This window comes from Oncorhynchus mykiss, chromosome 4, assembly GCF_057628025.1.
Source record: "Oncorhynchus mykiss isolate SJ-2025 chromosome 4, ASM5762802v1, whole genome shotgun sequence".
NCBI lineage: Eukaryota > Metazoa > Chordata > Actinopteri > Salmoniformes > Salmonidae > Oncorhynchus > Oncorhynchus mykiss.
Window position 1 is genome coordinate 57,436,612 of NC_143025.1, and position 26,744 is coordinate 57,463,355.

The 26,744-nt window shown below is 44.5% G+C and overlaps 1 protein-coding gene across 3 annotated transcripts; it reads right to left on the minus strand.

Annotated features, from left to right (window-relative positions):
* Positions 1 to 739: 739 nt before the first annotated feature.
* On the minus strand, positions 740 to 26,722 carry LOC110522018 (uncharacterized). 3 transcript variants are annotated; one of them, XR_016495349.1, is made up of 13 exons: positions 26,253 to 26,722; positions 23,727 to 25,549; positions 14,203 to 14,427; positions 13,552 to 13,900; positions 12,440 to 12,553; positions 11,902 to 12,047; positions 9,051 to 9,154; positions 8,742 to 8,817; positions 8,474 to 8,562; positions 8,099 to 8,242; positions 7,892 to 7,984; positions 7,504 to 7,682; positions 740 to 2,988 (listed from the first exon to the last, which is right to left on the minus strand). XR_016495349.1 is itself a non-coding variant. In XM_021600076.3 (13 exons), exons 2-13 carry the CDS (start codon positions 25,245 to 25,247, stop codon positions 2,727 to 2,729), a joined length of 3,255 nt encoding a protein of 1,084 aa, XP_021455751.3. In that variant the 5' UTR covers positions 25,248 to 25,549; positions 26,253 to 26,722; the 3' UTR covers positions 740 to 2,726. The 3 variants fall into 3 exon arrangements, 2 of the variants coding, with proteins under 2 accessions (XP_021455751.3, XP_021455750.3); XM_021600076.3 differs by having other exon boundaries at positions 12,440 to 12,509; positions 14,203 to 14,424; XM_021600075.3 differs by having other exon boundaries at positions 12,440 to 12,509.
* Positions 26,723 to 26,744: the final 22 nt, after the last annotated feature.

The following is a 26,744-nucleotide window of genomic DNA, read 5'->3' on the forward strand; positions in this document are numbered from 1 at the left end:
CAATCAACATTCTACAGAGAACAATATAATATATTTCTCTGAATTCAATTTAAAGGTTTTGAAATTCAGGTTAAAAATCATGTTTTACCATTTTGTTAATGTGCTATGCAAATAACATTTCTAAAATGTGTCTGTAATAGAAGGTTAATCAATGTGTTTCTCTCTTCTACAGTCATTGACAGATGTGTGTATTGGACTTATGTACACCAATAAAGAAATAGTTGCTGGGTACGGTTGAAATAACAGGCTAAAGCACATTTCTGTAAATAAAAAAAGATATGGAACTTTGTTGTATAAACATTTCTGTTATGTGTCAGGTCAAGTCACTTGACATTTACTATGATTATGCTATTTATTGATTTGTCTTATTATTTGTATAATTGTGTTTAGTATATTGTGGTATTCATAATATAACATATGTATTGAAACCCAAGGGAAAGCTCTTGAATTGTAAATTGTAGGGATTATTGCCCATTATTGATATTGAATCACTGCTTCCCTCTACTGGTTCTGGCATTAACAGCATACAGGAGTGTATTAACCAGGAACCAAATGGAAGTACACAGGCTGAAACAGGGAGTTACCTACCTGAATTTTCCAATAAGAAACTAGTTCATTGCAAACATTTTCTGTTGCAAAAATTTTTGCTACAGAGTGTACTAATTAATAAACCATGTTGTATGTGAGAAAATGATATAAAGCTTAGATAAGACCTCTTCAGGGAATGACAGAAACATAGTTTCTGAATAAATTTTTAATCAACTTTTTCAATTCAACGGCAGTTGACATGATTGATTAGTTAAAAGTTGGCAACATTATTTGCAATGCAGTATTTTCAATATATAACTTTTTATAAAAAAAATGTTTTTACACAAGACACATTACTACGATAGTCCAGAGAGGGCATTATGAATTAATTGTTCTTTTTCCCTCATTATGTCGAGATCACAACTTATTTATCACATGATCACATAACAAAAGTTGTGTTGTCGCGATCAAGAGATATTCAAATGTACCATGGGTCATCCATTGATTTGTTCAGATGCATGATAACCACTTCATCAAGGAGCCCTTTGGCTGCGTTGATCGCAATACTGGGCAATTAAGCCCTGAACGATGCCTGACAGGCAGTATGTCTCCCAGGCTACGTGCCGCCCCCAAGACCACAACCAATCACATGCAAGGAACAACGCAGCTAACTTGGCTAGTCTTGTGAGCTAGTTAGCTCGGTTGTCTGGGGCTGAAATTGAATCTGATCAGCCTGTCTGGAATGGAGCTTACCCACTCTGTAAATTTAAATATCATCCAAAAAACATTAAGTGTCCCTTACAATTATACTAATATCAGTTATGAAAGCTAACATAGCTTGCTAGCTAGCTTGTTATCTAACACGACTACCTAGCTAGCTAGCACACTCACACGACTAGCCAAGTTTACTGCGTTGTTGCTTGCATGCATTGGTTGGTTGTGGTCTTGGGGGTGGCACACAGCCTGGGAGACAGAACTGCCTGTCAGGCATTGTTCTGGGCTTAAATGCCACATGAGGGCTTAGATGCCCCGAGAGCTCTTAGCTCAAGGTAAGGGATATTTAAACTTGATAATGTTCTAACTTATAAAACTGATAATAAGCTCCAAACACAAATGAAAGCATGATGTTAGCATGAAATGTGCCATCCCTTACCATAGCAATTAATACAAACGTACTGAATCCACTGCAGGCTCTGCAGCCTCAGCCATACTGTCAAGCCACTCCTCTTTATGGAGTTTATCTCAACCAAACAACTTTTGTTATGTCATGATCATGGGAAAATGATCTTGTGATCTCAAACAAATCAACTTGTTACGTTGTGATCATGAGATAGATAAATACATTGTGATGGACATAATGCGGGAGTGATCTTTTCATTAATATGCCCTCTGGACTTCCGTACATTACATTTGAAAGGTCCCTTACTTTGTAGTATAAATGTGCAATTCAACCTTAGAGTTTGATGACAATCTTTAAACATTTCTCCACAATATTTACCTTAAAGGCAAAGCAGAATTCATAAAAGGTCATATCTACATTATCCCCAATTTTAGAAAACAGACCGATATTATAAAAGTGAAAAGTCTCTTTGATCATGATCTAGTAAGGCAAAACAGGTATCCACTGAGTATAGCTAGTTTGCTATAAACATCCACTGCAGTACAAACTACTAAGAACAACCAAAAGTCTAAATAGTACACACAATGAAATAGCCATATTGATATTCCAATACAGATATTCAATTAAATAAGGGATATAAAAGAAGAAACATTGGCAAAAGCAATAGAATACAATGTATAAGTGCATTTACAAAAATATATTCCCTTGTGAAAAGTTAAGATGTGGAGTGCGAAAAGCGATTAAAAGGAAGACTGAAGTTGTGGCACTGGGATGTGAGACAAAGTGGATGTTCCAGGTATTCTTTTTTTTGCAGTCACGTTGAGCATGTCAGAATATTGTTATATCATCTGATTATGTGCTTCCTAGATGTGTAACAGTTCCCCGGGTGTTACAATATCTGATCATCTACAGATACATGAACGACCTGGAACGCCACCATACTCAATCTGATGGTCTTAGGTAAAGATTCTTTAAACTGTGTTTTTATAGGAGTGGGATCTCTCTTTCTTTCCCTCTTTCTCTGCCTCACGCCCAAGTCCCCCCCCCCCCCACTCTTTTCTCCCCTTCGCTCCCTCTTTCAGTGCCAATCCTCGTCCTCTTCATCTTCTGCCTCTGAAGGCACATCCTCATCACTGACCTCATCCTGTTCTCCCGCTTCATTCCCACAACCATTCCCATTCTGCATAGCCTCTGCTGCCTCCTTGGCCCGTGCCTCGGCTGCTGCCGCCGCCAGGGTCGCCCGCTCCACCTCCTCTTTGAGTTTGAGTGCGGCGTCCTTCTTCTCCCGCTCAGCGTGGCTCTTCATGTGGGCGCTGCGGCTCTTAACCTTGTAGAACACCCTGGAGGTCAAAGGTCAGATACATGAACAATACAACATATAACCCAGATCGCTATATACACTATATACACAGAAGTATGTGGACAGCCTTCAAATGAGTGGATTCGGCTATTTCAGCCACACTCGTTGCTGACAGGTGTATAAAATCGAGCACACAGCCATAGACAAACATTGTCAGTAGAATGGCCTTACTGAAGAGCTCAGTGACTTTCAACGTGACACCGTTCCAACAAGTCTGGTTGTCAAATTTCTGCACTGCTAAAGCTTCCCCGGTCAACTGTAAATGCTGTAAATGTGAAGTGGAAATGTCTAGGAGCAACAAAGGCTTAGCCGCAAAGTCTATCGAGTTCCAAACTGCCTCTGGAAGCAAGGTTAGCACAATAACTTCAGTTTGTCTCTGTGAATGGTCTGTCCTCTGACAAATCAACTGTAAATTTCGGTGTTCCTCAAGGTTCCGTTTTAGGACCACTATTGTTTTCACTATATATTTTACCTCTTGGGGATGTTATTCGAAAACATAATGTTAACTTTCACTGCTATGCGGATGACACACAGCTGTACATTTCAATTAAACATGGTGAAGCCCCAAAATTGCCCTTGCTAGAAGAATGTGTTTCAGACATAAGGAAGTGGATGGCTGCAAACTTTCTACTTTTAAACTCGGACAAAACAGAGATGCTTGTTCTAGGTCCCAAGAAACAAAGAGATCTTCTGTTGAATCTGACAATTAATCTTAATGGTTGTACAGTCGTCTCAAATAAAACTGTGAAGGACCTCGGCGTTACTCTGGACCCTGATCTCTCTTTTGAAGAACATATCAAGACCATTTCAAGGACAGCTTTTTTCCATCTACGTAACATTGCAAAAATCAGGAACTTTCTGTCCAAAAATGATGCAGAAAAATTAATCCATGCTTTTGTCACTTCCAGGTTAGACTACTGCAATGCTCTACTTTCCGGCTACCCGGATAAAGCACTAAATAAACTTCAGTTAGTGCTAAATACGGCTGCTAGAATCCTGACTAGAACCAAAAAATTTGATCATATTACTCCAGTGCTAGCCTCTCTACACTGGCTTCCTGTCAAAGCAAGGGCTGATTTCAAGGTTTTACTGCTAACCTACAAAGCATTACATGGGCTTGCTCCTATCTATCTCTCTGATTTGGTCCTGCCGTACATACCTACACGTACGCTACGGTCACAAGACGCAGGCCTCCTAATTGTCCCTAGAATTTTTAAGCAAACAGCTGGAGGCAGGGCTTTCTCCTATAGAGCTCCATTTTTATGGAACGGTCTGCCTACCCATGTCAGAGACGCAAACTCGGTCTCAACCTTTAAGTCTCTACTGAAGACTCATCTCTTCAGTGGGTCATATGATTGAGTGTAGTCTGGCCCAGGAGTGGGAGGGTGAACGGAAAGGCTCTGGAGCAACGAACCACCCTTGCTGTCTCTGCCTGGCCGGTTCCCCTCTTTCCACTGGGATTCTCTGCCTCTAACCCTATTACAGGGGCTGAGTCACTGGCTTTACTGGGGCTCTCTCATGCCGTCCCTGGAGGGGGTGCGTCACCTGAGTGGGTTGAGTCACTGATGTGGTCATCCTGTCTGGGTTGGCGCCCCCCCCCTTAAGTTGTGCCGTGGCGGAGGTCTTTGTGGGCTATACTCAGCCTTGTCTCAGGATGGTAAGTTGGTGGTTGAAGATATCCCTCTAGTGGTGTGGGGGCTGTGCTTTGGCAAAGTGGGTGGGGTTATATCCTTCCTGTTTGGCCCTGTCCGGGGGTGTCCTCGGAGTGGGCCACAGTGTCTCCTGACCCCTCCTGTCTCAGCCTCCAGTATTTATGCTGCAGTAGTTTATGTGTCGGGGGGCTAGGGTCAGTTTGTTATATCTGGAGTACTTCTCCTGTCCTATTCGGTGTCCTGTGTGAATCTAAGTGTGCGTTCTCTAATTCTCTCCTCTCTTTCTCTCTCTCGGAGGACCTGAGCCCTAGGACCATGCCCCAGGACTACCTGACATGATGACTCCTTGCTGTCCCCAGTCCACCTGGCTGTGCTGCTGCTCCAGTTTCAACTGTTCTGCCTTATTATTATTCGACCATGCTGATCATTTATGAACATTTGAACATCTTGGCCATGTTCTGTTATAATCTCCACCCGGCACAGCCAGAAGAGGACTGGCCATCCCACATATGCTCTCTCTAATTCTCTCTTTCTTTCTCTCTCTCGGAGGACCTGAGCCCTAGGACCATGCCCCAGGAATACCTGACATGATGACTCCTTGCTGTCCCCAGTCCACCTGACTGTGCTGCTGCTCCAGTTTCAACTATTCTGCCTTATTATTATTCGACCATGCTGGTCTTTTATGAACATTTGAACATCTTGACCATGTTTTGTTATAATCTCCACCCGGCACAGCCAGAAGAGGACTGGCCACCCCACATAGCCTGGTTCCTCTCTAGGTTTCTTCCTAGGTTTTGGCCTTTCTAGGGAGTTTTTCCTAGCCACCGTGCTTCTTCACCTGCATTGCTTGCTGTTTGGGGTTTTAGGCTGGGTTTCTGTACAGCACTTTGAGATATCAGCTGATGTACGAAGGGCTATATAAAATAAATTTGATTGATTGATTGAACTGTTCGTTGGGAGCTTCATTAAATGGCTTTCCATGGCCGAGCAGACGCACACAAGCCTAAGATCACCATGCGCAATGCCAAGCGTCGGCTGGAGTGCTGTAAAGCCTGCCGCCATTGGACTCTGGAGCAGTGGAAATGTGTTTTCTGGAGTGATGAATCACACTTCACCATCTGGCAGTCCAATGGACAAATCTGGGTTTGGCAGATGCCAGGAGACTGCTCCTAGCCCCAATGCATAGTGCATTGAAAGGCCTGAACAGAGCCCTGACCTCAACCCCATTGAACATCTTTGGGTTTAATTGGAACGCCGACTGCGAGCCAAGCCTAATTGCCAAACATCAGTGCACGACCTCACTAATGCTCGTGGCTGAATGGAAACACGTCCCCGCAGCAATGTTCCAACATCTAGTGGAAAGCCTTCCCAGATGAGTGGATGCTGTTACAGCAGCAAAGGGGGGGACCAACCCATGATTTTGGAATGAGATGTTCGACGAGCAGGTGTCCACATACCTTTGGTATTGTAGTGTACATAAAGATAATTATATGGCTCGGATAGAACCTACAGTCACACAGGTGGTGTACCAGGTCATCGTGCTGTGCATCTCAGAAGACTGCTATACCATATCAATATGGTTCCTGAGACGTAAAATTATTCTCCAGGTGTTGTAATAGGGATGGGCATTTGAAATTATTTCACTATTCGAATAATATCATGACATTTTGGATATCCAGAAAGTCGAAATACATATCAAATGTTTTACTTCAATGGAGACTTGCTAACACGACTCGATAGAAAGACAGTGAGCGGTGCCGAGAGTGCTGCAGCACCCCCTTAAAAATAAAAATAAATAATAATATTAATAATTCGGAATATAAAACATAAATAATTGAAAAAAAAATATTAGTCCTGTATTAGCGCAGTGGTTCCTAAACTCGGTCCTGGGTCCCTCCCCTGGGTGGACGTTTTGGTTTTTGCCCTAGCACGACACAGCTGATTCAAATAATCAAACCTTGATGATGAGTTGGTTATTTGAATCAGCTGTGTAGTTCTAAGGCAAAAAAAAAATTAATGTGCACCAACAGGTAGACTGTTGTTTCATATGAATGGAGTTGTTGTAGACAAGTAAGGGGAGTGGCAGATATTTTTTTGATAGCGCTTCAAACGGCTATATTGGTCCGCTAATACAGAGTTTGTATTAGAGACAGTGCCCTGTACCCCTGTATTAGTGGACCGACATAGCTGTTTGAAATGCTATCAAAAAAAGATCTGCCACTCCCCTTACTTGTCTACAACAACTCCATTCATATGAAACAACAGCCTACCGGTTGGCTCCCAGAGTGTCTTTTATGGGGTGCACTCATAAAAACTGTCATAAAACAATTGTTTTATTACAATGTTGAATGTGATGGTCTGTCCTTGTAGGCTATGTAGCAATGTCACATAGAATGATCTATTTCATTTTAGACAAAGCCTTTTCATTGTTAAAATACGCCTATATTTTCTGGTATCAAAAATGTATCCTCTCCCAAGTAATCAAATACTAACGTCTCTTTGGATAGTCAAATATTCCAATAACCGTGCACATCCCCTTGTTGTAGAATCGCATTATCCGCGCAGCGCAACTGCAACAAAGACCACCAATGGATTTTGTCTCCATTGTCACCCCACCAGTCTGGGATGTTTCCAGTGAACACTGGTCTCTAAGAGAGATGCCTGGTTTATAATACTCTTGGTCAATCCCTTTCCTTCACCCTGTTTTCTTTCACTGTAAAAACTGTTAGGTGGAAACTGTTAATGGCGGTAGGATTGCATGGTGGAGTATGTGTCTATCGGTTTGCAGATACAATACACATAGAAATACTCTTACATAGACAGACACACACAAACACACTGACCTGCTACACTTCTTGCAGGGGAACACGCCCTCTGGGTCACCCGGGGTCTTTGGGGGCGCTCTGCTCTTCTTCCCTGCAGACTCGGGACGAGGATTTCGGAGTGCAGAGGAAGGGGTTGGATGGTGAAGTCCCACCTTTTGTACTGTATCCTGGTCCTTGTGTCCTAGCACTGCTCCTGTCTTGTGGGCCAAACATTACATTTCATTGTGTTAGTCTGTCATACCAGTGTTGTATTGCACTGTTGGTGGATCATTGGTCAAAGAACATATGAATATGAAGTATAGACATAGGATATACCGGTATGGGATGGATATAAACATGATACAAAGTGGTTGAATAGTTTAACATACACTTTTAAATGAAATTTCAAGTGAAAATGAGCACTTACATTGTCGTGAGCCTGTAGTGTCTGGTTAACCCTCAACTGGCTGCCATCTTTACCCCATTCCCAAGACCCTTCCCACTTCCTGTTGTCTTCTCCCTGAGGTGGCATATAACACAATAAATGTTCATCTTAATGAAAGTAATGTAAAAAAAAAAACGTAATCATTAACTACTTGTTTTATTATATTTGTTTTCATTAACTAAGCCCTACTTTGACATCCAATACTGCCTCTGTGTGTTTCGCCGCTGGTGACTCTGGAGGTCCGTAGGTAAGGGTTCCACTGCGACCGATCTTCACCCGTTTCTTATACGTGTAGTAGAACTCCACACACTGTGCCACTGTCTTAGTCCGCACCTGTATACGGAGCAACAACAAACACGCACGCAGACACACACACAGTCAAAGGTATTCATTATACTCTTCCTCTCCCCTCATTCCCGTACACACATAGAAATACAGACACAGACACAGTTATTAAAAAGTTATTCACTTCTAATGGTACTCCCACTGTTTGCCCAGGTAGTGATAACATGCCATGTGGTGAAAGTGTCATGGCCGACATGGCCTGATTCGAATTGGGCGTACCAATTTCTGCACCATGAAGAAGTCCTTCCTGTAGGCAGAGATGCCTTTGTTGAAGTAGCGCTTCTCTGAGGGAGTCCAACTGTCTGATCCTGGGAGGGAAATTATTCACCATACTGTCAATGAGGTCACACAGTGTATGTGTGTATGTGTGTGTGTGTGTGTGTGTATGGGGGGGTGAATGAATTCCATCACTCCCCTGCCCCTTCTCCCCTTTAACAAGCACACGCTTTGGAAAGAAGCACATGAGGAAACAAGACAACTTCCCCACCTGAGTAGTGATAGTCTGCCAGGTGATGGCCTTTAGAGAAAATGGGCTCCTTGAGCAGCAGGAATGCCAGGGCCTCCTGGGGAGCACAATACAATTCATCACCAGGGTGTTTCCCAAATGGCACCCTATTCCCTATATAGCGCACTACATTTGACCAGGGGCCACAGAAATGTACTATCAAGTGAATAGGGTGCCATTTGGGACACAGCCTGGGATAAACTTGCCACAATGGATCATTCTGAAAGCGTAGGGGAAGCAGCGTCGTTGTAAACTACTCGGTTATATCAATGGATGAGTCACTGTACTCACAAGGACATTGCCCCCGCACTCATGCAGACAGTGAAGGGCCAACTCTTGATTGGTGCCTCCGCCATACAGAGCGCATGAGCAGGCCAGGCTCATCAGGTCATCCACTAGGGGGGAGAGTGAGGCAGTTTTGAGAGAGGAAGGCAGGGAGGAAGAGGTGCAGGGAGAGAGAAAGTGAGGAGGGGTGGAGAAGATAGACAGAGCCCAAAAAAATTGACAGAAAGCAAAAAGTTGTTGTTCAAATGTGCATACTTTAAGTTTCATACAAAAAGCAAGCTCTATTACCACTCACACTACAGAGCCATACCATACTAAGCAGCATACTAAGCAGTGCTGAGCTGGCCTGATTATGCAGTCAACATAGTTTCTAGAACCATGCTGAAAAAAATGGAAATTAAACAGCTGTAGTGCTAGCACAGTACGGTTCGGGTTGCCCCTATAGTGTGAAAACACATTTAGATGGCTATAACCTTTGAGGAAAGGACAGCAAAGTTTAGGCTTGGGCAGTATACCGTATTCCAGAGTATTTGGAAATAGCGTCGGCATGGTTTTTCAATTCCGTTGAAACTATTTATTCGGAAAGTATTTAGACCCCTTGAATTTTTCCACATTGTTACGTTACAGCCTTATTCTACAATGTATGAAACAAAAAAATCCTCATCGATCTACACACAATACCCCATAAAGCAAAGCGAAGAACAGTTTAAAAAAACTGATATACCTTATTTACATAAGTATTCAGACACTTGCTATGAGACTCGAAATTGAGCTCAGGTGCATCCTGTTTCTATTGATCATCCTTGAAATGTTTCTACAACTTGAAGTCCTCCTGTGGTAAATTTAAATTGATTGGACATGATTTGGAAAGGCACACACCTGTCTATATAAGATCCCACAGTTGACAGAACGTGTCAGAGTGCAAACCAAGCCATGAGGTCAAAGGAATAGTCCGTAGAGCTCCGAAACAGGATTGTGTCAACGCGCACAGATCTGCAAAAAATGTCTGCAGCATTGACCCAAGAACACAGTGGCCTCCTTCATTCTTAAATGAAAGAAGTTTTTAACCACCAAGAATCTTCCTACAGTTGGCCGCCTGGCCAAACTGAGCAATCGGGGGAGAGGGCCTTGGTCAGGGAGGTGACCAAGAACCCGATGGTCACTCTGACAGAGCTCAAGAGTTCCTCTGTGGAAATGGGAAAACCTTCCAGAAGGACATCCATCTCTGCAGCACTCTACCAATCAGGCCATTATGGTAGAGTGGCTAGATGGAAACCACTCCTCAGTAAAAGGCACATGACAGCCCGCTTGGAGTTAGCCAAAGGCACCTGAAGGACTCAGACCATGAGAAAAAAGATTCTGTGATCCGATGAAACCAATATTGAAAACTTTGGCCTGAATGCCAAGCGTCACATCTGGAGGAAAACTGGCACCATCCCTACAGAGAAGCATGCCGGTAGCAGCATCATCATGCTGTGATGTTCTTCAGTGGCAGGGACTGGGAGCCAGGATCGAAGCAAAGGTTAACGGAGCAATGTACAGAGACATGTTTGATGAAAGCCTGCTCCAGAGTGCTCAGTACCTCAGACTGGGGTGAAGGTTCAACTGCCAACAGGACAAAGACCCTAAGCATACAGCCAAGACAAAGCAGGAGTGGCTTCGGGCACAAGTCTATGAATGTCTTTGAGTGGTCCAGCCAGAGCCCAGACTTGAACCCAATCGAACATCTCTGGAGAGACCTGAAAATAGCTGTGCAGCAACGCTCCCCATCCAACTTGACAGAGCTTGATAGGATCTGCAGAGAAGAATGGGGAACACTCCCCAAATACAGGTGTACCAAGCTTGTAGCGTCATACCCAAGACTCAAGGCTTTAATCGCTGCCAAAGGTGCTTCAACAAAGTGCTGAGTAAAGGGTCTGAATAATTATGTAAATGTAATATTTCAGTTTAATTTATTTTATACATTTGCAGAAAAATCTAAAAACCTGTTTTTTGCTATGTCATTATGGGCTATTGTGTGTGGATTGATGAGGGAAAAAACAATTTGATCCATTTTAGAATAAGGCTGTAACGTAACAAAATGTGGAAAAAGTCAAGGGATCTGAATACACTATCTATATGTTTGTAGAAACTTTAAGTAAATAGCTGAAGTCAACTACATTAGGAGATAAAGTAGATCACGTTCTTCATTTCACCTGTCACATTATTTTTCATTATGAAGCTTACTGGTAGTCCCCAGTCACATGGTGTTTGTTTACAACCACAAAACATTGAGAGACCAGTGCCTTGTAAGTCGCTCACTGTTGTGCAGCACGTGCCAGGTGATCGAGTTACAGTGTGGAATTCACAATTAAATGTTTGCCAGATATCTTATAACTATTAAGTTAACTGTCTAAAATGTGTTAAATACTCTGCAGTTTGTGGTATGCTAATTTAGTAGCTAGTTATCTAGCTAAGTGGTTAGCTTCTTGCAAAATCAAGCTTATTTTGGTAACAGCAGAGAATCCCTTCCTGGATCAAGAGCCTTGCTGTCTGATATGTATTTTGTGTGCGCAGCAAACTGTGAGTAGCATTTTTAAGTTACTTGTATAACTTTATGACCTGGGATGTCTGCCCGACAAATAGTTTGTCATAGACTGTATAAAATGTTTGCAATGCACTCGTTAGCATTTAGCATTCACTATGGGTATTTACATGTACTTGTTAGCATTGCTAACCTTCGGATTACAGAGACTCATTAGGGTTGGAAAAAAGCGCCCCTTGTGTTCAGTGCTGGTATTACCAAATGTCCTGTGATGGCACAAGGTCGGTATGAAGGTATGTCAATCAGGATACCGCCCTAGCCTAGTATAGTTACCAGTCTCCTGCACTACGTGGCGTAGCTGGGATTCCTTCATGGGGAGCCAGACCAGGTCAGCCTTGTGCTGGTCCCAATGGGTCAGCGAGCAGTCCCGCTGCAGCTCTGGCACCTCTGCCTGGTACTGCAGACCAATGTTAATACGCCTGGAGGGAGGAGAGAGAGAGAGAGCGAGAGAGAGAGCGAGAGAGAGAGGAGGGAGAGAGTGGAGAGGGGAGCGAGAGAGAAATGTTAGGAAATCAGCAGCCATTGTGGCCATACCAGTCTGAAATTCTGCTATAGGCTCTCTCCATGGGGACCATGCTGTGTGAATAGATATTGTAGATACACAGGTAGATTTGCAGATAAAAGTGTCCCCTGACGGCACAAATCAAGGGCTGGTGCCACCAACTGAAAAAGTAAAAATGTTATAGTCTCGAGCCATGGATGGGCCATAAAACATTATATATTATACATGCTTAGGACAAGTCTTTCAATGCATTATAAGTGCATCAAAATGCATAATACCTGCAGGCTTTGATTAAAGGTTTGTACTCACGGGTCAAAGCTGACAGGTGTGGCGTCGGTGATTAAAGGGAGGACCGGGGGTGTGATGTCTGTAGAGCTGGCTGTAGAACACACAAGGAAGGCAGGGCCTTTAGGGCACTACTATCTGGACCAAAACAGAGAGGCAGACATGGGTCTATTTCACCCCTGGAAGACTGTGGGTCTGCATCCCAAATGTCACTTTTGGCCAGGGTCCATAGGACTGGTCAAAAGTAGTGCACTATACTGGGAATAGGGTATTATTTGTGACAGCCTAAACTTTATTAAGGGAGATTTCTCTATTGAAAGTGCTTTGTTAGTCTAGGACTTGGGTTAACTACTCTGTGTCCAGGAAACCAGCCCTAAGAGTAGTGGACTATTGACAGAAAAATACATTGTGTCAAGGACGCATGCAGTGCACAGGAAAAGAAAGCGACAAATACAAAAATGCAAGAACGACAAAAGTAGGAGTCATCTAGAGAAGAACCACTAACAAAAATGACAGGGCTGGCTGCAAAGTCTAGACAGACGTACAAAAAAATTATGGGGAGAGTAAAAAGGAAGAGAGAGCAGTGATGGAAAAAGTACCAAACTGCCATACTTGAGTAAAAGAAAATGACTAAAGTAAAAGTCACTCAGTAAAATACTACTTGAGTAAAAGGCTAAAATTATTTGGTTTTAATAAATACTTAAGTGTCAAAAGTAAAACATTTGTCAAATTCCTTATATTAAGTAAACCAGCCTGCATGATAGCCAGGGGCACACTAGTGAGTCTGCCAGATCAGAGGCAGTAGGGATAACCAGGGATGCTCTCTTGATAAGTGCATGAATTGGATCATTTTTCTGTCCTGCTAAGCATTCAAAATGGAACGAGTACTTTTGGGTGTCAGGGAAAATGTATGGAGTAAAAAGTACAATATTTTCTTTAGAAATGTAATGAAGTCAAAGTACAAATACCACAAAAAACGACTTAAGTAGAACTTTAAAGTATTTCTACTTAAGTACTTTACATCACAGAGAGAGACAGGACTGCAATACTAGGCAGACAAGTGATTGAGTGAAAAGCAGAGAGAGAGAGAGACAGGGATACAGAAACACTCCTGAAGGCTCCATGATAACACTTACTGGAATGCAGCAGGCTGCGCGAGTTTGACTTGGGTGTAATGGGCGGTGGTTGCAGGGTTTGGTTGCTGGTGGTGATGGAGGACAGGAAGGTGGAGAAGTAGAGCCCTGAGCCCCCGCGCACCGGTGACAGGATGGGAGGCGGGGTGTAGGGAGGCATTGTGAAGGGGTGGTCAGGCAAGCGGATGGGTGAGCGTAGGTGGCTCTGGTAGGGAGTGATGGCGGAGTAGACCGAGGGAACGATGAACGTGGTCGGTTTGGGCGGAGGGATAAAGAGCGGCTCGGGCCGAGGACGCCGTTTGTGCTTGGCCAATTTCCCATCATTGTCCTGCCCTGTGTTGCTCTCCTCGTCCTGTTTTGGTGAGACGATTGTGAGGATGGCATTTGTTTTCTTCCAAATAATTTAGCTACAATTCATTGAGCTTGTCTGGCTGGTGCAAGGTAGACAAGGGAATAGCCCCAAAAGTGCAAACCCCAGCCATCTTGTACTTCAGGCAGGTAAAATCAAACAAATACTATGTTCATTAGGCACCAAACGGAAGAATGTGGACTAAAACAATGAGAACTTGTCCTACAAGAAACACTCAAACGGTGCAAAAGTTTTTACTACGATGTGCCCTAATGAACACAACCCAGGTCTGCAACAGGACCTACCTGGCTGAAGCTTTCCGACAAGGAGTTCCTCAGGGAACGGCGCCGGGCCACGATGACAGAGGGCTTGTGTTTGGGCTGGGGCAGGAGCAGGGGGTGCTGGCTCGGGGGGCGCCCGTAAAGCAAGTTGCCCGGAGGGGCTGGCTGACCCTGACGCACTGGCACTGACACAGGCATAACCAAGGGCACAATGCCAGCCTGTCTGCCTGTAGGACCCTCCTGCAGCTGCTGGGGAAAGAGAGAGGGGGAGAAACAGAAGGGAATAACATATGAGGTGAGAGAGAAAAAAATGGGAGTGCATTAGTAAACTTAACATTCTACATGGAGCAATTGTTTATGTCAGACCGTAGGTATGCATGTCTCACACACACACACAACATTTATGAGCATTGCTTAGAGGCAGTCTTCAGTGTTGCAAGATCCAGTACAACAGACTTGAGAATACACTGCACATGTAGTATGAACAAACAGTTACTTATAGGTAGCACATGGTTACTGTCAGCTTACAAAACTTACTGAAAATTCATTAGAAAACCCATTCAGGCCAGGACAGAAAACAAAATGTGAAATCAAATTCAAACTCCAGTAAATGTGTCAACCTCAATTCTGCACTTTTCTCCATTCAACTCCACTCCAGCCCATATGGCCAACTCAGCAGTCTTCTGGCTGGGCTTGTGATTTAGAAATAGAAAAAAGGATTGTGAATATTAGTAGTAGGACTGTTTTATTAAGGCAACTGGTTGGGCAGAGTGTGGAGGAGTGCGAGTTTGTAGGTCTGGCTGTGGCGCCAGGCTGCATCCGCGGCCCCTCCCTGGCTCAGCTGAATGGCTGGGGAGGAAGAGCCCTGAGGAATGTGGAGGTGTGTAGACATGCAGCTGCTTCAGCAGTCTGCACCCAGCCTCTCTTTCGTCATTTCTGCAGGCTGTACACACACACACACACCCCTCCCTGTGGGCTGAAGTGCAGGTAGGTTTAAAACAGAATGACAACAACCAGAGCAATGTGTTTTATAACTTGGTGAGTGGATGTATAAGCATGTTTTGCCTTTAAAAAACAAGAGTTGAAAAAAAATGCAGCTGCTTCAGTGGGTGTGCCCTAGGGAAACATAAACATCAAATTCCAGACAGCAAGGCTAGGGATCGCTCTCTTTTCTCACAGCAGTATAATCAGTGTCGAATTGTGACTAGGCCTTTTGAGGGACCAAAAATCTTCCAATATGACAGAAAACATAGCATCACTTAATGCGCCCGACATATCTTCTGTAGTCAAACCATTCTAGTTCTAGTGAAGGAAGAGCAATGCTTTTTGATGACATTATGAATGAATGAAACAGGCCTGATGGGCTTCGGGCTGCTGCATTCACACACACACACACACACACACACACACACACACACACACACACACACACACAGAGTCAGAACCGGCATGGACACGTTTACACAACCTATGGCAGCCTAACACCACTATCACCAATAGTGACAACAACAGTGTCACATCAAAGGTGACAGACTCATGGTGCTGAAAGGACAGCGCCGTAAGACTTGTGCTCTCCATGGCACTGAAGGAGAGACCGTTTTGGGCACACACAGCATCAAATAACATTAAAGAATAAGCAGACCATTCACTCCAGTAGGCCCCATGAAATCACAAGAATATAAAATAACAGTTTAATTTTCAAAATTGAATTAACAAACCAGCTATTACTTCCCATTGTAAATATATTTTATCACGCTCATCACAATAACCGGTGATAGTTTAAATGCAACAATGTTTCACAGTCATTATTTTCAAAGAGATAGTTAACAGCAAGCGAGCTGCAACAAAAAAAGAGGGCATAAACCCACACACTTTGGAGCCAGGACCATCCATTCCTGCAGTCAACATGCCAATTACACACCCAATGTGTGGCATAGTGTTGTGTGACAAAACTGCACATTTCCCGAGTGCTCCTGAGTGGCACAGCGAGGCACTGCATCTCAATGCTAGAGTCGTCACTACAGACCCTGGTCAATTCCAGGCTGTATCCCAACCGGCCGGGATTGGGAGTCCCAGAAGGCGGCGCACAATTTGCCCAGTGTCGTCTGGGTTAGGGTTTGGCCGGGGTAGGCTGTCATTGTAAATAAGAAATTGTTCTTAACGCACTTGCCTAGTTAAATAAAATGTAAAAAATGTATTGTCCCTAGCACAAGGTGTAATTGTCCCTAGCACCTGTGTAATGATCATGCTGTTTAATCAGCTTCTTGATATGCCACACCTGTCAGATGGGATGGATGATCTTGGCAAAGGGGAAATGCTCACTAACATGGGATGTAAACAAATGTATGCACCAAATTTGAGAGAAATAAGCTGTTTGTGCGTATGGAACATTTCTGGGATCTTTTATTTCAGCTCATGAAACATGGGACCAACACTTTACATGTTGTGTTAATTTTTGTTCAGTATAAAAAACAAAACAAAGAACACAATCATGGTACCAATAACTGCTTCTATTTCACCAGATGTACATCCTTGGACCAATTACTTTAAAACAGGTTTCCCCAACTGGTGGCCCACAGGTGGTTTTATGTGGCCCCCCAAGTTTTCTGAGCAAATAAATAAATAAAAATCTAGACATTTATGTAACAGGTGGGTCTAATCCTGATTGGTTAAAACCACATTGCAGACAGTGACTATTCCACTAGCTAAATCTATGACGTTAAAATGCCTATTTACTCTGTTACATCTGAATGTGCAATATACAGTCTCATCCGCCCAGCCAGGCAATTTATAAACATTATTTCTTTTAGAATAACATTTAGTTTTCAACAGAGGAGATTTGTATAAACCTTGCTGTCTGTGTCTCTAACATTTGCAACATTTTGAAAATTGAAAACATTCGATCGCCAGCTGTCCCATAGTAATGAACGTGTCGGGATGAGAGACAGGCAGGCAGCTTTTCTCAGCCGAAATCATGAATCAACATAGTTCTTTGTATATATCCATAAAAATGATCAATCGTAAACAGGTAAAACGAAACGAAGTGCAGCTAATTTGCCATCTTTCCAGCTTCAGTTTGAAGTGATTGTGTTAGCGGTGTTGTTGGCTAGCTCCTCTGAACAACAGTGTCCTGACGAGAGAGCACATTTTCTATGCCAGGCGAAATCGCGCAAAATTAGCTCATTGTTATGGATGTATCCAAATAACTGTCACTAGAAAACAACTTAAACAAATGTGCAGCTACTTTACTGTTATTCTGGCTGCACTGTTTGACGTGACTAAGTTAGACATAGTTTCATGGCTAGCAAGCAAGGGATAAGAACGTTGCCAGCCAGTACGGAAATGGAACATTTAGAACGAACGACTGTGTCGCGTCCATAGTTACAGAACAAAAAGTCTGAACGATTGTGTCGCATTTCTGGCAACCGAACCGGTAGAACGAACAACCGGCCGGCTTGGTTAGCAACCCTAGATTTGTGTTGGAACGATATCTTGTGGAAAGATGAAATAGTATGAATACATTCATCAAAATAAAGTTAACGAAAATATGTTAAATCATATTTGAATTTGCCGGTAACCCGTTGTGTAAAATTGATATTGCCCTAGAAGCCGGTGTTTGGAGGATATTGGTACGGTTTGTCTCGGGCCTAACAGCACCCGTTCCATTATATCCTACAAACACGGCTTCTGTGGCATTATCACTTAAATATACTGTTCCAGTCAAACATTTGGACACACCTACTCATTCAAGAGTTTCTGTATTTTTACTATATTGTAGAAAAATAGTGAAGACATCAAAACTATGAAATAACACATATGAAATCATGTAGTAACCAAAAAAAGTTAAACAAATCAAAATATTTTTATATTCTTCAAAGAAGCCACCCTTTGCCTTGATGACAGCTTTGCACACTCTTGCCATTCTCTCAACCAGCTTCATGAGGAATGCTTTTCCAACAGTCTTGAAGGAGTTCCCACATATGCGGAGCACTTGTTGGCTGCTTTTTCTTCCAACTCATCCCAAACCATCTCAATTGGGTTGAGGTCCGGTGATTGTGGAGGCCAGGTCATCTGATGCAGCAATCCATCACTCTCCTCGGTCAAAAAACCCTTATGCAGCCTGGAGGTGTGTTTTGGGCCATTGTCCTGTTGAAAAACAAATGATAGTCCCACTAAGCGCAAACCAGATGGGATGGCATAAGGATGCAAAATGCTGTGGTAGCAATGCTGGTTAAGTGTGACTTGAAGTCTAAATAAGTCACCGACAGTGTCACCAGCAAAGCACCCCCACGCCATCACACCTCCTCCTCCATGCTTCATGGTGGGAACCACATGCGGAGATCATCCGTTCACCTACTCTTGCGTCTCACAAAGACACGGCAGTTGGAACCAAACATCTCAAATTTGGACTCATCAGACCAAAGGACAGATTTCCACCAGTCTAATGTCCATTGCTCATGTTTCTTGGCCCAAGGAAGTCTCTTCTTCTTATTGGTGTTCTTTCGTAGTCGTTTCTTGCAGCAATTCGAACATGAAAGCCTGATTCACGCAGTCTCCTCTGAACAGTTGAGGTTGAGATGCGTCTGTTACTTGAACTCTGTGAAGCATTTATTTGGGCTGCAATCTAAGGTGCAGATAACTCTAATGAACTTATCCTCTGCAGCAGAGGTAAGTCTGGGTCTTCCTTTCCTGTGGCGGTCCTCATGAGACGCAGTTTCATCATAGCGCTTGATGGTTTTTGCGACTGCACTTGAAGAAACTTTAAAAGTTCTTGAAATTATGCAGATTAACTGACCTTCATGTCTTAAAGTAATAATGGACTGTAATTTTTCTTTGCTTATTTGAGCTGTTCTGCCATATGGACTTGGTATTTTACCAAATAGGGCTATCTTCTGTATACCACCCCTAACCGATTGGCCCAAACCCATTAAGAAGGAAAGAAATCCCCCAAATTAACAAGGCACACCTGTTAATTGGAATTCATTCCAGGTGACTACCTCATGAAGCTGGTTGAGCGAATGCCAAGAGTGTGCAAAGCTGTCAAGGCAAAGGGTGGCTATTTGAATCTCAATTATATTTTGATTTGTTTTACACTTTTCTGGTTACTTCATGATTCCGTATGTGTTATTTCATAGTGTAGATGTCTTCACTATTATTCTACAATGTAAAAAATAGTAAATACACTGCTCAAAAAAAATAAAGGGAACACTAAAATAACACATTCTAGATCTGAATGAATGAAATATTCTTATTAAATACTTTTTTCTTTACATAGTTGAATGTGCTGACAACAAAATCACACAAAAATTATCAATGGAAATCAAATTTATCAACCCATGGAGGTCTGGATTTGGAGTCACACTCAAAATTAAAGTGGAAAACCACACTACAGGCTGATCCAACTTTGAAGTAATGTTCTTAAAACAAGTCAACATGATGCTCAGTAGTGTGTGTGGCCTCCAAGTGCCTGTATGACCTCCCTCTCCCTACAATGCCTGGGCATGTTCCTGATGAGGTGGCGGATGGTCTCCTGAGGGATCTCCTCCCAGACCTGGACTAAAGCATCCGCCAACTCCTGGACAGTCTGTGGTGCAACGTGGCGTTGGTGGATGGAGCGAGACATGATGTCCCAGATGTGCTCAATTGGATTCAGGTCTGGGGAACGGGCGGGTCTGTCCATAGCATCAGGAACTGCTGTGTCAGGAACTGCTGACACCCTCCAGCCACATGAGGTCTAGCATTGTCTTGCATTAGGAGGAACCCAGGGCCAACCGCACCAGCATATGGTCTCACAAGGGGTCTGAGGATCTCATCTCGGTACCTAATGGCAGTCAGGCTACCTCTGGCGAGCACATGGAGGGCTGTGCGGCCCCCCAAAGAAATGCCACCCCACACCATGACTGACCCACCGCCAAACCGGTCATAATGGAGGATGTTGCAGGCAGCAGAATGTTCTCCATGGCGTCTCCAGACTTTGTCACGTCTGTCATGTGCTCAGTGTGAACCTGCTTTAATCTGTGAAGAGCACAGGGCGCCAAAGGCGAATTTGCCAATCTTGGTGTTCTCTGGCAAATGCCAAACGTCCTGCACGGTGTTGGGCTGTAAGCACAAACCCCCCCTGTGGACGTCGGGCCCTCATACCACCCTCATGGAGTCTGTTTCTGACCGTTTGAGGAGACACATGCACATTTGTGGCCTGCTGGAGGTCATTTTGCAGGGCTCTGGCAGTGCTCCTCCTTGCACAAAGGCAGAGGTAGTGGTCCTGCTGCTGGGTTGTTGCCCTCCTACGGCCTCCTCCACGTCTCCTGATGTACTGGCCTCTCCTGGTAGCGCCTCCATGCTCTGGAAACTACGCTGACAGACACAGCAAACCTTCTTGCCACAGCTCGCATTGATGTACCATCCTGGATGAGCTGCACTACCTGAGCCACTTGTGTGGGTTGTAGACTCCGTCTCATGCTACCACTAGAGTGAAAGCACCGCCAGCAATCAAAAGTGACCAAAACATCAGCCAGGAAGCATAGGAACTGAGAAGTGGTCTGTGGTCCCCACCTGCAGAACCACTCCTTTATTGGGGGTGTCTTGCTAATTGCTTATAATTGCAAATCCCCGAGCTGACAATGTAAAAACCTGTCGTTCTGCCCCTGAACAAGGCAGTTAAACCCACTGTTCCTAGGCCGTCATTGTAAATAATAATTTGTTCTTAACTGACTTGCCTAGCTAAATAAAGGTAATACAATTATCATCATTTTTTAAAGACAAAAAAAACCACCAGTAAATCAGCTCCAAGTTATTTTAATTTAGAAAGAAATCCCACACATAAGAAAGACCCAATGTGATTGTATATGTAACGGATGTAAAATGGCTAGCTAGTTAGCGGTGGTGCACGCTAATAATGTTTCGATCGGCGACGTCACTTGCTCTGAGACCTTGAAGTAGTGGTTCCCCTTGCTCTGCAAGGGCCGCGGCTTTTGTGGAGCGATGGGTAACGATGCTTCGTGGGTGACTGTTGTTGATGTGTGCAGAGGGTCCCTGGTTCCCGCGAGGGGACGGACTAAAGTTATACTTTTACATTGATGCTGTTGACCCGGATCACTGGTTGCTGCGAAAAAGGAGGAGGGCAAAAGGGGGGTGAGTGTAACGAATGTGAAACGGCTAGTTAGTTAGCGGTGGTGCGCGCTAATAGCGTTTCAATCGGTGACGTCACTTGCTCTGAGACCTTGAAGTAGTGGTTCCCCTTGCTCTGCAAGGGCTGTGGCTTTTGTTGAGCGATGGGTAACGATGCTTCGTGGGTGTCAGTTGTGGATGTGTGCAGAGGGTCCCTGGTTCGAGCCCGGGTATGGGCAAGGGGACGGACTAAAGTTATACTGTTACATATACAAATGTAAGTGTAACAGTATAACTTTAGTCCGTCCCCTCGCCCATACCCGGGCTTGAACCAGGGACCCTCTGGACACACAGACAACTGGCACCCACGAAGGCCCTCGCAGAGCAAGGGGAACCACTACTTCAAGGTCTCAGAGCGAGTGACGTCGCCGATCGAAACATTATTAGCGTGCACCACCGCTAACTAGCTAGCCATTTCACATCAGTTACATAAGCAAGGTTTGAAATTATTTAGTCAAGCATATCAGCTCGGGCTTCTTGCGGTCAATTTGCAGTCTACAAATTGTTTGTAATTATGTTCCTGCCCCCAGACCATACACTGCTTTAAAAATCACACAGACGTAGTTAAAATGAGAATTTAGTTGCTAATGGCAGTATCTCGGTCGGCCATCCGATTGAGACACCCAATGAGGGAGCAGCACTCTGCTCTAGCCTACAATGCCACTTCCTAGAGCAGGGATTCCCAAACCTTTTCACTCCGGCCCCGCCATCCAGTATTCGGGAACATACTGCGCCCCCCCCCCCCCCTATTTCTATGGGCACAAGCACTGTTATTGACACAAACTGTTCACATCTCTCTTGTTGGTGGAGAGAAAATTTTGCAGGTTTAAAGAAGAAGAAAGAAAACAAGAAAAATAAAAACATTTGCTGACATGGGCTAGTTTTTCAAAAACAGCTCTTTAAGGTATGCAATGACTGGCATGACAAGAGAAAAACTGATGATGCAACTAACCAATTTCAAATTTGCACCTTGTGCATTCTACTATTACAACTTTAAGAATAAGTTGAAAGCCGGACTGAGTTCCTTAAAAAATGTTTTATAATAATCATAATAGTAATAAATAGGGGCCCCACAGTTTGGGAACCACTGTCCGAGAGTAACTCAAACTGCCCATGCGACGTTTCCAAAAACTCCTCAATGTAGCAAGATGGTGACATGCTCATATGACACTTCTGAATTTTCAAATATGCCACTGAGCATTCTCAGAGGAAACAAGGGGTCTATGTCTTCGACGGCTTTGTCCATATTTTTTAGTCTATGGAATGGCAGAGGCCTTCAGCTTCTGAAGGCTTAGCCAATTGGCTGGCTGAGCTAGAATGTTTCTACCGAGAGACCACCAAAGAAACTCTTGATTGGATATTTTTTTCTCTTCAGTTTTAACCTTTTTCTTTCCAACACAAACTGAAGAGATTAAATCAGAAGACCGTTAAAATTATTGAAAAGATTAAATAGAAACCAAATCCTTAGGCCTTTCAAGGCCCTCGGTTCCCCACTGAGTATAATGTGGATAGTACAGGGATGTCACAGGAGGTTGGTGGGACCTTAATTGAGGAGGATGGGCTCGTGGTAACGGCTGGAGCAGAATCATATCAAATATCGTTCCATTTGCTCCGTTCCTGCCATTATTATGAGCCGTCCTCCCCTCAGAAGACTCCTGTGTGGGATGTAGGATTTCCTACGAAAGCAGAGGATTCACCAGAAATTCTTAGGAAAAGACACTTTTCAGTCTGGACAAGTATACTGTGTATGAGGAGGATGTACAGTAGATGGAGAGAGAGAGTGTGTGTGTGTGTGTGTGTGTGTGTGTGTGTGTGTGCGCGCTAGGCCGTATAGCTGGATTGCCAGTTCTAAACAAACCAAACAGCTTGCCAACTATCAAAGTCAAGATGACAGACCTCCTACATAGAAACCATACTCTTCCTATTGAAAGAGGAACAGTGCATTGTCGTGGTCACAGTGGCAGCCAAGTACAGGAATAACACAATCAGTTCTCCCGTCACCCGGGAATTAATCTAACTTCAAATCGTCACGTCCCCTTATTTGCTTTTGCTTTTTCCCTTCAGGAAACACATCAGGAAAATAGTAACTAAAATCAATATCGATTTCCCTGACCCATTGTGTAGGCCTTCATGTACACAGCAAGAATTTTTGACAATGTCATTGTATTTTTGGGTTTATTGGATAGGAGAGCGAGAGAAGTAGATAGGAGTGTGCTACAACATTGGGTCAGATTCAAATCCATGCTCGCAGCGCTACACAGTACATGTGATCCATAAGCAGTGGCTTAGACCGCTGGACAACCCCATCTCACTATGTGAATGAATTTAACTTGGAACAGGTTTTAGGCCTGGTTGAACTAAATACAACAGTGCAAACAAACCTTGGATATCTTGGCAACCTTGGCAGCGGGCATCGACTCCATCTCGGAAGCCTTCTGGGCCAGAGTCTCCAGATTGATCTCTTTCGACGCCCTCCGACGGGTACTCTGTATGACCCCCCCGGTGGGACCCTGGCCTTCCCCCATCCTCCCTTCCTCTCCTCCGGCCACCACGCCGTTCTGGGGTACCTCCCTTGGGGTCTGGTTCCAGGAGGTTAGTGAGGGAGGGCCACCCAGGGGGGACAGCCCGTCTCTGGAGAGGCGGCGCGAACGGCGGGGGGCAGCCAAAGGTGTGTCGGAGGAGGGTGACATGGGGTTAGGTGAGACCATTGGAGGGCAGGGGTTGCAGGGTGGGCTTGACAGATCAGTGGATGGGGTCTCTACTTCCGGTGTCTGTCCCTGTCCATGAGTTTCCACAGATGGAGGCTTGTACTTCTGAGAGGGTGGGGGGCTAGCGCTAGACGGACAGTTGTCAGGGGGCTGGTGGTAGCTAAGGAAGTGTTGGTTTGGCTGCTGCTTTTGCTGAGACTGTGGCTGCAGTATTTCTTGCGGCGGTAAACTGTGTGGTTTCTGCTGTTGCTGCAACTGGTGAATTTGTTGCCGTTGCTCCTGTTGTAGTTGCTGCTTGTGAAACTGCTGTTGCATTTGCTGCTGCAGTTGGAGCTGATGCTGTTGCATTTGGTGCTGGTGCTGTTGCTGCAACTGGTGCTGCTGCAACTGGTGCTGTTGTTGATGCATTTGGTGCTGCTGTTGCATCTGAAGCTGCATCAGTTGGTGTTGTTGCTGGGCTTTAGACTGCTCGTTGTAGTTCAGGTTGGGCATGGCTTTGGTTCCCCCTTGGAACACCTGGTAGTACCCAGATGGAAGGTGTTGCTTGGTGGGTCCAAACGCCAGCTGGAAGGGCTGCAACAAGGACCCTTGTGGCATGGAGGGGTGAGAGGGGGGAGCATGGGGGTTCTGAGCCTGGAGGGCTACACCCTTATGGCCCTGCTGGAGGGCCTGGAGCTGGGCTTGGCGTATGGCAGCCGCCGCACCATGCTGCTCCCACTCTAAGCCCCTATCCTGGGCTATGGATCCTGGAGCCTGCTTCTCTGCTGGCCCCATCTGCAAAGCAGCTCCTCCATCGTGGTTCCCTTTGGGGAAAGCCACCTGGCCCCTAACGTTGTTCAAGCCGCCCATATACTGGCCAAAGTTCTGCCCCCATTGATTGGTTGGCATGGGCCCGGGAGCTTCCTGAGACCAGCCAGGGGCCTGGATGGGGTCCTGGTGCATCCATTTGACAGGGGCAGTCTGCTGGTAGTGAGCCCGACTTTGGGGCCCCTTCTCTGGGTTGAAAATCCCAGAGCCGTGGCCTCCAGGCTCAACGACCCCATGAGCAGACTCCAGAGCCGGGGGGCCCATACCCCCATAGAAGACATCAGAAGCCACGACGTGCTGCACTGAGGGTTCCTTCATGGCAGCTCCAGCCCGATGTTTGCCCCCACTCTTTTCAGGGGTCACTTTCTGCTGGGGAGGAAGACTCATACTAATAATCTAGTATACAACAGGGGGAAAAAAGGTATGGGTTCTTTGTATATCCCCAGTCAATTAAGTGTAAAAACAGGGACAAGACCAAGTGTGCCTGTCTACACTGCCTCCGTCTGGGACTATTGTGGCCTGCTTTGTTTAATAGAGAGAACAGAAGGATTCGGGAGGAAACATAAGTCCTACAGGAAAGGGTAGAGGGTGGAGACCACACAACCCTCCTCCCCCAAATCAGATCTGAAGAAGTCTGCTGCAGTTTGCGGTCACGGTGGCCCTTGTGGCCCTCATTCATTTGCAGGACCCTGAAAGACAGAGAATGAGAAAAATGACTGTTAATAAAGTATGTTTTCAACATGCTTTTGTGCAGGCCAGGCCTGTTTGCTTAGCTCAGAGGAAGGAACTAGGTTACAGGCTATTCATAATGAAAGCAAAATAAGTTTCTGATAGAATGCACTACAAGTATCGTGCAAGCAAATCATTATCACTTCAGTACATCCAAATCACATGTAATGACATGTCGGACAAAGGTATGCGTGTCGGCCCATTGTTTACATAATTTATACGTTCATTTCGACAGTGATAAAAGCAGATAGCAGCAACAGAGCGAGGCGTGGACTGTACACATAATTGCCATTTAACACAGCGCGAAATACAGGAAACAAGCAGAGTCGCTTTCTATCCTCCTCGTGGAGTCCCCAGTCAATTGCATCGAAATTTCAGGCAACCTTTTGTCTTACATTGAAGTATTATGTTGCAACACTGTTACCGTCGCAGATTAGATACCGTAACAATCTGTGCGGGGTGTGTGTGTGTACAATACATGTTGACAGGCTCTCTAAATCACATCGTGGCTCCTTGAGTAAAAAAAAAAAAAAAACGAAACCTACAAAACACACATTGCATACTGCCATGGGATTCTGTTTACAATTTAAAGTTCTCCATGTTTTGCGCTCATATTGATCCACAACAGAAACGTGATATGCCACGAATTCAATAGACACTTACCGTTTCAATATCGTTTTATGTATTTGACAGCAAGTTCTCTGGAGCCAATTTGCTCTGGTCCAAAGTCGACTGCATGGCGGGATCGTGCGCAGCAGATGACATACTACGAGTACTTCTCTTCAGACCAACGAGTAAACAACTTGCATCGAAACCATGCAAACACTGGACTTGGTATCGCAATGTTTATCGTTTAATCCGAAATCAGGCTATAGTGTCTAGGATGTTACGCACAGTAACAGTGAATTAACATGAAAACATGTCCAAAAACTTACTCCCGCATCGAGTGTGTAAACGTACATAAACTGATAACGTTGGGTATGCTCAAAAATGTGAAGTCCACTGTATTTTGTTGCGTTTTTCTCACAAATCTGTCTGTCATATACATTGGTTCCTATTTTATTCCTAGAGACAATCAGCCTGAACAGTGTTTATAAATCTGTGAACCTGCGCAAAATCGTTGAAATTCTGACGCTCGTGAATGCCCCACTTCAC

Excerpts from the sequence above, each read along its gene's own strand:
- LOC110522018 (XM_021600075.3), bottom strand. The coding sequence starts at position 25,247 with ATGAGTCTTCCTCCCCAGCAGAAAGTGACCCCTGAAAAGAGTGGGGGC. Across the intron at positions 9,155-11,901 it reads CCACGTAGTGCAGGAGACTG|TGGATGACCTGATGAGCCTG; the intron begins GTAACTATACTA and ends TCTCCCCCCTAG. Across the intron at positions 7,985-8,098 it reads AGGCAGTATTGGATGTCAAA|GGAGAAGACAACAGGAAGTG; the intron begins GTAGGGCTTAGT and ends ATGCCACCTCAG.